Here is a 14,476-nt window from a genome sequence, read left to right as displayed (position 1 = left end):
TTTATTTTATTTTCTAGTTTCTTTTGGTTTGGCCTTTTGTTTGTTCCCCTGAAGACATGCTCTTCACGTTATCTCACAATCTCTAATAAATGTAATACTTTTCTTTGTTTAATCTGTGTGCTTGTTTCATCCTCGACCGGAGTGATTCTTATTGGGATTCCACCAGCACATCCTTATCCTTATTATGCCCTTATCGTGCAACTATTCCCTAGACATGGGGCATATTACCTATTTCACAAGTTGTGAGAAAAGTGGATCTAATATCAATTAAATGGGCATAATTACCTGTCCATGGTGCTGTACTTGTTTGTGCCTGGCCTAGAACAGAAAAAGAGAGATGATTCAAGTCTATTACAGTTCCAGAATGGGTTTCCTGATTGGCATGGTCTTTCCCACAGTGAAAGTGATAATTAAATGGATAGTAAGCAAGATTTATTTTAAATTCTCTAAAGCATTTGTCTTTACCATGCTAAGAAAACCAACCACAAAGTACTCATAACCTTTTGATTGACTTTTCCAAAGGGCACCACTGGTGATCTTGACATCGTTATTGAGCCATAAATGGTAAATAATTGGAAGACTTTGTTGTTCCATTGGAGACGTAAAAAAGAATGAAATATTCATTCACACAGCACAGCTATACGTCAGTTATATAAATGTGTTTGACTCACTTTGGCAGATGACTCCAGCATCTTCATGGTGTCCACAGTTATGTGATCCCCATCCACTTGATGAACAGTTTTTCAGTGTAGATTCATTCCCACGGCACTGGACATCATCCAACCATATTTGTCCAGAACCTTGTCCAAAATAAGCAGTGCTCTTTGCCTCTATAACACTCCCACAACCCAGTTCTCTGCACACCACTGCCGCGTCTATAGAATCCCATGAATCATCACAAACTGTTCCCCAGATTCCATTGTGGAGAATCTCCACTCTTCCTGAACAGAGGTTGGGTCCATTCACCAACTGGACAGCTATTAAATCACAAACAACACAAATATAGAAGAACAGGTCATTAGGTATTTTTGCTTATTTGTTTGGATTTGCTTATTTGTTTGTATTGTATTGTTTGTAACATCTCAGGTTACTCACGTAACCATGGTTCCCTCAGAGGAGGGAACAACATATTGCATCATACTTGAAACTACAGGAAAATGCCATTTTCTCTGAAATGATGAAGCCTGATTGAGTAACTCTATAGCCAATAACCAATGACACATGTGCATGAAGGCCAGCTCCTATATATGGCCCGTGCTGAGCGCTGTATCCTTTTGGATCTTTCGACTGAACGACAGCAACAGAAATAGCCAGAAAGTTTTTACACAGCTGCTTTCGCAATGTCTCGTTCCCTCTTTGCAGGGAATCATGGTAATGTGAGTGACACAAGACATTTCCGTTTTAGTGTCAGTCTCTTGACATTGCATCATACTTGACACTAAGGGAAATGTATATGATCCTAAATCGAAGAAGAGCTACACGGTAGTGAAGCACAACATTTCTCAACAAGAAGCGTAAATGGTGTTAACTGCCACATTAGGTCTTGGTCTGCCTAGCAGCAAGCCAAAATGACGCTTGGTTCTTTAGCATTGCACTTCCACGTGCTGGACAAAGGTGCACTGCAATGATCTCTTTAACAGGAGGCATGGGTGTGGCCCAAGCACAACACACACACCTTGTGAGAATTCACCAGATTGATGGGCCTGCCATCCTCTTAATGTCATTATTCTCACTGTCTAGCAGGAGGAGAATGTCTTCTTTTTGGTTGTTATCTGCTTGTCACGATAGTTCATGGCAAAAACACAGGCTTGAGTAAAGGAAAAAGATTCAAAAGGATATAGCATTCAGTGCGGCCCGTTTATGAGAATTGGCTTTCCTGTGCTTGAACACTATTGGTTATTGCATGCACAATAGCGTTATTCAGTCAGGCTTCATCATTTAAAAAAAAAAGGGTGTTTCCCTGTAGTGCATGATGCAATGTCAAGAGACCAACCTTGAAACAAAGTATGAGTAATAATAGTGGAGTTTCTTTATCCTCAGTGTTACTTCCCTGTTTATGTGTCATTGATTATGTTGTCTCTCTGCTGTTCTGTCAACCTATCTGCATTTTATCTTCATTTTTACCTTTACTGACTTTGTACAGGAAACAGAAATTATTATTTCACCTCCGAATCCAAGTCACTTTTGTACATTTGATGCGTGACATTGCAGTCACATATATTCTGCATTGGATACAGAAAGTTTATAATTCCCAAACATCTTAACAAATAAGCAGGTAGTTAGGTTTTTAGGGTCCAAGCCCTAGAGAGCACAGGGCCCTATTGTTCTTGTTCTAAGGATTATTAGCCTATTAGCCGCATTTCCACTGTGGGGCCAAAAGCGAGCATGCCAGTCACATTTCCACTGTCACTTCCGGGGATTGATTGGGCTTTGTCAGGGCTTCTTTTAAGTGAAAGTGAAAGTGAAAATGACGTGACATGTGGCCAAGTATGGGGACCCATACTCGGAATTTGTGCTCTGCATTTAACCCATCCAAAGTGCACACACACAGCAGTAAACACACACACACACACACACACACCGTGAACACACACCCAGAGCAGTGGGCCAACAGACAGGGATTTTCACACCATTTTAGGCCAATGGACAAGGATTTTCACACCATTGAATAGCTTGGTCTTATTACATATGTATATGGAAGGGCGACCTCTGGTGGCTATTGGGCGGAAGGCCACAGACCGGATTCGTGACGGACAGAACAGACAGACAGTTCACAATAAAATGCATTGGTGGGAATGGGATTGGCAGATAGTTCACAATCAAGGGCATTGACAGAGGCTGTAGTAGACAGTTCATTATTAGTTGTCTTAACTGAAGCTGGACTGGTAGCCATTTCAGTGACTGAATCTGGAGAGACAGACAATTCATACTCAGATTTGACTGCAAAATTTAAACCAATAGACAGTTCGCAATTGGATGCATTGATTGACACTGGACTGGCAGAAATGGGGCAGACAGAAAGTTCATAATCAGATTCATTGACTGACACAGGTTGAATAGGCTGTTCATTAGTGACCTCCTTGGCAATGTCAGGGTTAATAGAGCATACAGAAAGTTCTTTTTAGGCTTTCATGGACATGACAGGCAGGAATGGGAGTTCCAGGACGGCCACTGTAACCACAACAGAACAGTCAGGAAGTTCACAGACAGCATCCATAGCCGTAACAGGACTGGTCGAGGATTCATATACGGCCTCCATAGCCATGACAGGACAGGACAAGTATTCATTGACGGCCTCCATAGCCGTGACAGGACTGGACGAGGATTCATATATGGCCTCCATAGCCGTGACAGGATAGGAGAAGGATTCATTGATGGCCTCCATAGCCGTGACAGGACAGGACGAGGATTCATAGATGGTTACCACTGACACCTCTGAAGGTTCTGCAGCAGATGCCGCCACCTCTGGAGGTTCTACAGTGGTAACATCAAGGAACAGGTAGAGTTCATTAACAGGACAGGTACAGTGCTCAACTACGGTTCCTTTGACCATGATATGACGGGCTAGACATGAATTGCTGGGCGCCACCACCACGCAAGGAGCTGAAGCGAGCACCGCCGCTTCAGGAGGTTCTGCAGCATGCGCCGCCACTTCTGGAGACATCACAGTGGACTTTGCCACCTCGAGCAGTTCTGTGGTGGTGTATGCAGCCCAAACGCAACATAAAGCGATCCCCATTGTGGGAAGTGCTTCAGACAGGGAAATTAGTTCAGAAACAGAAGGGTTGGAGTGAGTGGATTTGGGGATACCAGCCGTGCGTGCAGACACCAGCGGTGCATCCCTCACACTGGATACCAGACTGAGAAATCGAAGAACTGACACAGCTGTGACGTGACGAGACTCTGGATGAACAGCTGTGACGTGACGAGACTCTGGATGAACAGCTGTGACGTGACGAGACTCTGGCAGATCAGCTGTGACGTGACGAGACTCTGGCAGATCAGCTGTGATGTGACATGACTCTGGCAGATCAGCTGTGACTTGACTGGACTCTGGAACAGTAGCCATGACGGGACGAAATCCTGATCCCGGCCTTGGCATGGCGAGGCTCAGGCGTGGCGGCCATCTTGAGATGAGGCTAAGGCGTGGCAGGCTTGTTCTGAGCTGATTCGGGAATGGCAGCCATGTCGTGAGGAGGCTGTGGAAAATCAACTGAGAGGTGGTGAGACTCTAGAACGGTGGCCATTTTACGAAGAGACTCTTGAGTAGTAGCCATCTTGCACTGAAGCTCTTGAATAGTGGCCATGTTGTGAAGGAGCCCTTGAATGGCTGGCATGATGTGAGCAGGCTCTGAGGCAGCAGGCGTGGCGTGACTTGACTCATGAAGATCAACTGGGACTTGGCCTGATTCATGAATGGCAGCAATGACATGACGGGGTGTTGTTGTTGTCGCCATTTTGTGAGTGCGCTCTGGTGCAGCCACCATTTCAGTCACAGCTGCGGCATCACGTTCCTCCTCCACGACACCCACAGTGAATGGAGAGCCAACACATAACAAAGCATAGTAAAGAGTGCGGACCCTCGCGTCTAAGTTCAGACTGTAAAGGCTTATTTAACCCATTGCAGAAAATCTCAATCAAGATAATGTCTGGTAAATCAGAATAATGAGCGATGGCTAAAAACTCTTTAATATGGTTCTCCAGTGATCGTGGGCCTTGTTTAAGGGCAAACAATAGTCTTGTTGTGTCCATACCTGACAAATGTCCATCTGAAAAGCTGCTGGATCCTTGTAAGGCCAAGTATTCTGTAACGGAGCCGAGAAGACGTGAGGAGTATGGATCCATGTGTAAGCTTTTATTTAGAAACAGTCAAACACAGGCAGGGTCAAACATTAGCAAAGAGGTATGGCATGGGCAAGACACATCCTAGGACAAGTGTGGGTCGACGATCGGCGAACAATATCCAACAGGGTAAGGCAGAGAGATAATCCAGGTACAAGAGCAATAGTCCAAGCGAGGTGCAAACAAAGTCCGAAACGGCAGGGCAAAGGGTTAATCCAGGAAACATGGCAGGAATCAAAACACGAGAAAACAGGCAAGGCAAGACTATGACAACTAAGTGAGCTCCATAGAGTAGCTATCGCTAGGAGAGTGATAAATACTATACAATACTCGGCAATCTGACTAAGGAAATCCATGGCTTAAGTAAGCTGTGTGATCAGTGCAATCAGCCGTGTGTGTGTGTGTTGTCAGTGCAATGGATGATGGGTATTGTAGTCCGTGGGTGATGTGCAACAGTAGTGTAGTGCAAGAGTCAATTTGATGGAAGGGCGACCTCTGGTGGCTATTGGGCGGAAGGCCACAGACCGGATTCGTGACACATTTTAAAGAAATTCAAACAATAAATTCCATTTTGTGGCTCTTTACTTTCCCTGGACAATGGCGGCTCCATACCCAAGCGGTCCAGCTCATTTGGAGTTGATTCGGGGAAGCTCAGGTGGACCTGTTTGCTTCTCACAAGTCCTCCCACTGCCTTCTATACTATTCCCTGACCCAGGCCCCCCTCGGCATGGATGCATTGGCACACAGCTGGCCCGGGATCTACACAGGTATCCGTTCCCCCAGTGATCCTTCTCGTACAGACACTGTGCAAGGTCAGGGAGGATGAGTAACAGGTGTTGCTGGTAAGCATAATCTCATCGTCAGATTCCTGAGGGGTGCCAGAAGGTTAAATCCTCTTAGGTCACCCCTGGTGCCCTCCTGGGATCTGTCTACCATCTTGGCTGACTTTCAGAGGGATCCATTTGAGCCGTTGGAATCAGTTGAGCTTAAATTCCTGTCTGCTAAGACAGTGCTCCTGACCGCACTGACTGCCCAAAGTTCCCACCACGCCATTTCGCAATCAGGTGGTGAACCTCCAAGCACTGCCCTCAGAGCAGGCAGACCCAGCCTTGGCATTGCTGTGTCTTGTAAGAGCATTGTGCATATACGTGGACCACACCCGGAGCTTCAGAAGCTCTGAGCAGCTCTTTGTCTATAGAGGTCAGCAGAAAGGGAGGGCTGTCTCCAAGCAGAGGTTGGCCCACTGGATAGTGGATGCCATCGCCTTGACGTACCAATCCCAAGCAATGTTCCCTCTAAGCTGCGCGCGCACTTCTTCCACCGTGGCCGCGCAGAGAAATAATGTGCCGCGCTCACGCAAAAATGAGTTGGGAAAGCCATTTGATTGTATTCTAGTAAAAAGAATTGCCATGCTCGGGTAAACCACTATAGAGCTGCTGCCGCTATAGAGTTAGAACCGGTGAATGCGGTTTACAGGTTTCATAGAAAGAGTTCGATGAGCGCCACATGAGTCACTGTAGAAACCGAATACTTCAATGGTTGCGGACGAAGTAGCTCAAATCGAGAGCCAACGCAATGACATGTGAAATAAAATGTTCTCATGTATTAAAGAAGAGTGGCTTGATTAAGTGGTGGAAATAGCGGATGATGGGCACAGAACGGTAACAAAACTCTGAGACCTTTAAAGTCACACACAGGTGTATTGTGCAGACTGTACTTTAGGGATGTTTAGATAGCTATAGAAGAATTCACGTTTACGTTTTTTGTTTTTAGTATTTAACTTACAGATCTCAGTTTAAATGCTACAGTTTGTTTTCTATCTTCTTCAATCAGTTTAAATGCTTAAGTTGTTTTGATATTATATTATATTATGTTAGGGCTATATTATAAAACCTAATAAATAATTGACCTTGAGTCACTTATGCTCATCAAGGCTGTATTTATTTGATCAAAATACAGAAAAAAATTCCCAGTAATATTGTGAACTCTTAGGCTATTGCAATTTCTAATATTGGTTTTCTATTTTAATATATTTTAAAATATAGGTGTATTCCTGTAAAGCAAAGCTGAATTTTCAGCATCATTACTCCACTCTTCAGTGTCACATGATCCTTCAGAAATCATTCTAATATTCTGATTTATTATCAGTGTTGAAACTGTTGTGCTGCTTAATATTTTTTGGAACTTTTTTTCTTTGATTAGGCCAATAAAACGTTAAAAAACAGCATTAACTAAAAATATAAATATTTTCTAACAATGTTACTATCACTTTGTATCCATTTAACACATCCTTGCTGAATAAAAGTATTAATAAAAATAAAAAATAAAAATAAGAAAGAAAAAAAATTTACTGACCCCAAACTTTTGAATAGTATAGTGTATATTGTAACACAAAATTTATATTTTGAATAAACACTGTTCTTTTTAAATTTTAATTTCTCAAAGAATCCTGAAAAATATCACAGGTCCCATAAAATATTAAGCAGCACAACCTTTTCAAACATTGATTATAAATTAGCATATTAGAATGATTTCTGAAGGATCATGTGACACTGAAAATTCAGCTTTGCTTCACAGGAATAAATTATATTTTACAGTATATTAAAATAAAAAACTTTTATTTTAAATTGCAATAATATTTCACAATATTATTTTGTGAAATAATATTCAGTATTTTTTATCAAATAGATACAGCCTTGATGAGCCTAAGAAACTTCTTTAATAAAAAATGTACTGATCCCAAACTTTTGAACGGCATGTATTGTACTGTAAAAATATTTTCTCAGATAACCTAAAATGTGCATCATTTAGTTACGTCAAGGGTCAAATCAAATATTCACATTCAGCACATTCAAGTTAAAAGTTACACACGCGCTGTATAAAGAATGTTTTTGCTCAGGTGCCCGAAATGTCCGCCCAATAGAGAAAAGTTTTGCTCAGCAAGAAAAAAAATGAAAGGGAACATTGATCCCAAGGCGAGCCATTCCCCCTGGGGGTGAGGGCTCACTCCACATGGAGTGTTGCCTCCTCCTATGCATTGGCACACAGCACCTCTCTGGCAGACATCTGTAGAGCTGCGGACTGGGCGACACCAAACACATTCATGAGATTCTGCAGTCTCCACGTGATCAGATTGTGGCGCTTTCCATGGACCCCTAATGTCGTCATGACATAACTCGTAGTGACGGACAGATATGGAACATCTCGGTAACCCTCATTCCCTGATGGAGGGAATGGAGACGTTATGTCCCCATGCCATAAACTCGAACCATCGCTGATTGCCAGGGACATGTTCTCGGCTCCTCAGCGTAAAACCTGAATGAGTGGATGCACCTGTCGCCTCTTTATACCTGTATGCACGGGGAGTGGCTCAGCAAGCAAAATCCATTAGCCAAATTTCATTGGCGTTTTCTCTTAAAATCAGAGATGATTGGGGCTCCAACAAACAAATCAGACAGGAGAGTATACATTTACGTTACATTTACATTTAATCATTTAACAGAAGCTTTTATCCAAAGCAACTTACAAATGAGGAGAACAACAGAAGCAATCAGACCAACGAGAGAGCAACAGTATACGAGTGCTGTGACAAGTCTCAGTTAGTCTAGCACAGTACACATACAGTGAGGAAAATAAGTATTTGAACACCCTGCTATTTTGCAAGTTCTCCCACTTAGAAATCATGGAGGGGTCTGAAATTGTCATCGTAGGTGCATGTCCACTGTGAGAGACATAATCTAAAAAAAAAAATCCAGAAATCACAATGTATGATTTTTTAACTATTTATTTGTATGATACAGCTGCAAATAAGTATTTGAACACCTGTCTATCAGCTAGAATTCTGACCCTCAAAGACCTGTTAGTCTGCCTTTAAAATGTCCAGCTCCACTCCATTTATTATCCTAAATTAGATGCACCTGTTTGAGGTCGTTAGCTGCATAAAGACACCTGTCCACCCCATACAATCAGTAAGAATCCAACTACTAACATGGCCAAGACCAAAGAGCTGTCCAGAGGCACTAGAGACAAAATTGTACACCTCCACAAGGCTGGAAAGGGCTACGGGGAAATTGCCAAGCAGCTTGGTGAAAAAGGTCCACTGTTGGAGCAATCATTAGAAAATGGAAGAAGCTAAACATGACTGTCAATCTCCCTCGGACTGGGGCTCCATGCAAGATCTCACCTCGTGGGGTCTCAATGATCCTAAGAAAGGTGAGAAATCAGCCCAGAACTACACGGGAGGAGCTGATCAATGACCTGAAAAGAGCTGGGACCACCGTTTCCAAGGTTACTGTTGGTAATACCAAGACGTCATGGTTTGAAATCATGCATGGCACGGAAGGTTCCCCTGCTTAAACCAGCACATGTCCAGGCCCGACTTAAGTTTGCCAATGACCATTTGGATGATCCAGAGGAGTCATGGGAGAAAGACATGTGGTCAGATGAGACCAAAATAGAACTTTTTGGTCATAATTCCACTAAACGTGTTTGGAGGAAGAAGAATGATGAGTACCATCCCAAGAACACCATCCCTACTGTGAAGCATGGGGGTGGTACACAGCAAAATTATGAGTGTTAATTCAACTCTAACAGAGTTAAAATCAACTCCAAAAAAGTGTACATATTGTCCCAATCTTTTCAGAGTTACATTAACACTCTTCATAGAGTTACTTGTTTAACTCTATGAATGAGTCATATTTACACGGTATAGAGTTAAAAAACAACTCTGGTTCACACCACAGAGTGTTGATTTTTCCTTAACACCAGTGTAAAGAGTTACAATTTAACACCTTTAAGATAGATTTTAACTCTTGATATTTTAACTCCAGTGTATTGAGTTAACATTACAAAACTCTCCTCTGTGTTGAAAGTAAAAAAAAAAAAAAAGTTAAACCTTTTAAAATTAATTATTTTAAAAGCACATTTGGTCACAGGTAAGCAGATTTTACTTAAAAAAAAAAAAATAATCACAATTACACTGCAGCTCTCAAAGCAGTTTTTTATTAACATGTCAACACTTCACAACATGACAGTTCACTTTTAGAATAAGTGACAAGAAGGCACAATACATCCATTTCGGTCATCAGAATTGTAAGAATACTGCTTATCAAATGGTCGATAATAAAATAGGTCCTGCAGTGCAAACACTGAAAAATGTTTGCACCACCTTGTAAATCATTTAACATGCAAAGCCATGTGCGATTGATGCATTTTAACCAATATTTTTGTAAGGTTTTTTAAATTTTTAATCGATTGTTTAAAAAAAATTATGTTTAGCCTCGAATCTCATACACCAGACGTGAATAAGCAGACCAATTTTTAGTTTTAGTTTTCAGCAAGACGAGATATGTTTCTCTGCAGTTTTCAGCCAGGCAAGATACCCAACTCCCACTTGCAGCATCACAAAAGTGCTCTGGTAAAATAGAAGAAAAAACAAAAAGGATTATTTCACATCCATTTATCAGGTGAAATGTCAGGGACAAGTATCACTTACAATATAAGAATAGTTAACCCAAAACTGAAAATTCTGTCATTCATTTATACTCATGTGGTTCCACACCTTCTGAGGAACACAAAAAATAGATATTTTGAATAATCAACAGAAGAAACTGTCATACATGGCATCTGTGGAAAGGCATGAGTATAAGTAAACATTTACTGTTCACTTATGGTTGGACTCCTCCTACCAAAATGAATGCACCTAAATGCGACAGCACATAAAATAAATAATGCAAGCATACCAAAAACTTACATTTGATGCATTTTTTAAGAAACATTTTTAGAAGGAGATCAGACTCATTATTATTATTGTTTAATAATAAAGCATGACAATCAATAATCTTAAAATATGCAATTGTGGCTTACCCATGTCTCTGGTATGTGTCCTAACAAAGCTCTTCTCATCCCACTTAATGTATTGGTGGCTTCATGCTCTTAAAGCACATCATCTCCTTTCGATTTTTCTGTTAAGCCAGCATGAACCATCTTTAACAATATTAAAGGAACAGTTAACATAAAATTGTAATTCCAAACCTATACGATTCACATTTGCTCAACACAAAACACGTTCATGCTTTAAAAAAAAAGATAATAAAGTGTCTAAAGTAGTTTATGCGACTCATATACCATATTCCAAGACTTGTGAGGGCACAAAATCACTTTGAATAACGAACAATTTAACTCACTCAGTGTTTTCCTTGAGAAGACCAACTCCCCCGTCTGCCCCGCATCTCCAGTGAAAGAAAATGTCTCTCTGATAAAGGTTTAGAGCGCACAACACATAAGTATCACTATTAATCAATATGTGATGTAATAAAACGCAAATTTTAGATGAGGTAACACTTACTTCTTATGTTTCCCCTGTTAAAAGTGACTTCCGCGTCAATGCCTAGCCATTCAAATGCATCTGTGAGAAACGTTTAGGCGCGCACAGCATAAAAATATCGTCATAAAGTAATATTATTTTATAAAATACAAAATGTAAATGAGGTTAAACACTTACATTTGGTGTTTTCCTTGATAAAACCAATTTCCCCGTCTTCTCCGCATCATGAGTGAAGGAAAATATCGCTCTGAGAAAAAGTTTAGGAGTGCACATCACACAAATATCGCTATAAATCAATATGATGTTGTGAAATACATATAAATGAGATAAAACACTTAACTTTCGGCGTTTCCCTTTTAAAAAGAAACATCCTCGTCTGGTCCGCCTCGCGAGTGGAAGAAATGTCTTTAAAAAACGTTTAGGCGCACACACCTTATAAATATCGCTATAAAACGATATGATATTACAAAACACATATTGTGAGTAAGATTAAACACTTAATTTCGCTGTTTTGCGTCCTCATAAGCTCCGCATCGCGAGTCTAAGAACATGGGTCAAGCGCGCACACGAGCAAATGTCCCGGATGTGACTAATAACACTCAACAGAGTGTTATAAGAGTTTCTCTGCGTATTGACACCGGCCAGAGAGCGCTGTTTACACTAGCTAGTGTTAACCCCCTAAAGTTCAACACCACAACTTTAACACTTTACTCTAAAAGTCCTTAACACTAGGATTTCAACACTGGAGATTTTGCTGTGTAGCATCATGCTTTGGGGGTGTTTTTCTGCACATGGGACAGGGCGACTGCACTGTATTAAGGAGAGGATGACTGGGGCCATGTATTGCGAGATTTTGGGGAACAACCTCCTTCCCTCAGTTAGAGCATTGAAGATGGGTCGAGGCTGGGTCTTCCAACATGACAATGACCAGAAGCACACAGCCAGGATAACCAAGGAGTGGCTCTGTAAGAAGCATATCAAGGTTCTGGCGTGGCCTAGCCAGTCTCCAGACCTAAATCCAATAGAGAATCTTTGGAGGGAGCTCAAACTCCGTGTTTCTCAGCGACAGGCCAGAAACCTGACTGATCTAGAGAAGATCTGTGTGGAGGAGTGGGCCAAAATCCCTCCTGCAGTGTGTGCAAACCTGGTGAAAAACTACAGGAAACGTTTGACCTCTGTAATTGCAAACAAATGCTACTGTACCAAATATTAACATTGATTTTCTCAGGTGTTCAAATACTTATTTGCAGCTGTATCATACAAATAAATAGTTAAAAAATCATACATTGTGATTTCTGGATTTTTTTTTTTTAGATTATGTCTCTCACAGTGGACATGCACCTACGATGACAATTTCAGACCCCTCCATGATTTCTAAGTGGGAGAACTTGCAAAATAGCAGGGTGTTGAAATACTTATTTTCCTCACTGTAGCTAAGTTTTTTTTTTTAATAGAATGGAACAGAACATAATAGAATAGAATGAGTAAGTGCTAGTATTAGTTCGCCTGGTGCTGGCGAAAAAAATTTGTCTTTTGGCAGTTTTTGAAAATGGCCAAAGATTTAACTCTTCAAACTGAGATAGGAGTGATTTTGTGCCTCTTTGGAATGGCACTACAAGGCGTCGTTCACTTGCAGAATGCAAGCTTCTGGATGGCGCATAAGTTTGAACTAACGAGTTTAGGTATATTGGTGCATCGCCAGTTGTTTTCTTGTAGCCAAACATCAGTACCTTGAGAATTTGATGCAAGCAGCTACTGGTAGCCAGTGTAAACTGATGAAGAGAGGTGTAACGTGAGCTTTTTTTGGCTCCTTAAAGACTACTCTCGCTGTTGCATTCTGGATAAGTTGCAGAGGCTTGATAGTACATGCGGGAAGGCCTGCCAAAAGAGCATTACAATAGTCCAGTCTGGAGAGAACAAGAGCTTGGACAAGGAGTTCTGCAGCTTGCTCTGATAGGAAGGGTCTAATCTTCCTACCCCCAGTTTCACAGACCAGGTTTAAACCTAGTCCTAGATTAAAATGTAAATCTTAGCTGTTTCAGTTTAAATAAACTTGCACTGACTGATCTTAAAATTTATCAGTGTCTTTGTTTTGTCTCAAGATGCACACCAGTAATGTTTTTTTCTAAGCATATTTATGAAAATTACTTAAAAGTTCTAATTGAACTATGACCTAATCCTGGCTTAGTCTAAGCCCTGTCTGTGAAACTGGGCCCTAATGTTGTATAAAGCAAAACTGGTTTGGTTCACTTGTGTCTACAGGTGAACAGGAACAGTAGCAATATGGTCTTTGAAGCTTAACTGATCATCAATCACAACTCCAAGGTTCCTGGCTGTCCTGGAAGGAGTTATGGTTGATAAACCCAGCTGTGATAAAGTGCTTGGTTGAGTGAGACCACAAGCAGTTCTGTCTTAGCAAGGTTGAGTTGAAGGTGATGGTCCTTCATCCAGCTAGAAATGTCTCTCAGACAGGCTGCAATGTGAACAGCTACCGTCAGATCATCTGGTTGGAATGAGAAGTAGAGTTGAGTGTAATCAGCATAGCAGTGATAAGAAAAGCCATGCTTCTGAATGACAGATCCTAATGATGACATGTAGATGGAGAAGAGGTCCAAGCATTGAGCCTTAAGGAACCCCAGAAGCAAGAAGTTGTGACTTAAAGACCTCACCCCTCCAAGACACCCTGAAAGACCTACCTGAGAGGTAAGACTTAAACCACAGGAGTGCGGTTCCGGATCTCTGTGATTCGAGCAGGCCACCACGTGAGATATTGAACATATTTCTGAAGAACTAAACTAAACTAATCACAAGGTCCACGTTAATCATCTACTGGCACTGACGTCAATATTCTGAGTGGTTTCCTGTCAGCGCCTTATTTTCTCTACTCAGAATGGTGATAATGACTAACTCAATCAGGAAAAACAAAGATCTTTTGTTTTTCCTGGACTGAAAGCATCCTTTTGCAACCCGATAAGACTCGTGATCGCGATGTATGGATCATGAATTGCTGTATCTATCCAACAGGAAACGGTGATTAAATTAACTGACTGCCCTCAGGCCTGCAAACACGGGATCTGTAACATGACTGTCGCATGACTCCTACGTGTTCAGCTCGGTCTTCAACAACAAACAGAACAAGTTTCGAATAAATGATTTCAAAAGGACAATAATTTAAAATCATTTAACACTAGAACCTACATTGCTGTTTTTCAAATGTACAACAGGTTTTCAATAAAACACTCAAGTCTTCCAGTCATTGACTTTTACTAAAATTGTGTAATTTACAATCCCCTGCTGTTAAAAATTGTT

At 41.2% G+C, this 14,476-nt stretch overlaps 1 protein-coding gene and 1 long non-coding RNA gene across 2 annotated transcripts in view; both read right to left on the bottom strand.

The window, feature by feature from the left end:
- Nucleotides 1–14,476, bottom strand: part of LOC131538960 (deleted in malignant brain tumors 1 protein-like) — a 54,536-nt gene that overhangs the window by 26,216 nt on the left and 13,844 nt on the right. The window contains 1 exon segment of the mRNA XM_058773176.1: nucleotides 672–977. Coding sequence (XP_058629159.1) covers nucleotides 672–977 — 306 coding nt within the window.
- On the bottom strand, nucleotides 8,698–12,563 carry LOC131538992 (uncharacterized). Its single transcript, XR_009270759.1, has 5 exons — nucleotides 11,345–12,563; nucleotides 11,189–11,248; nucleotides 11,028–11,095; nucleotides 10,708–10,827; nucleotides 8,698–10,253 (listed from the first exon to the last, which is right to left on the bottom strand). It is a non-coding gene; the product is annotated as an uncharacterized LOC131538992 (long non-coding RNA).

Source organism: Onychostoma macrolepis, chromosome 04, assembly GCF_012432095.1.
Source record: "Onychostoma macrolepis isolate SWU-2019 chromosome 04, ASM1243209v1, whole genome shotgun sequence".
NCBI classification, from domain to species: domain Eukaryota; kingdom Metazoa; phylum Chordata; class Actinopteri; order Cypriniformes; family Cyprinidae; genus Onychostoma; species Onychostoma macrolepis.
This window is presented reverse-complemented; position numbering and strand designations above follow the sequence as displayed.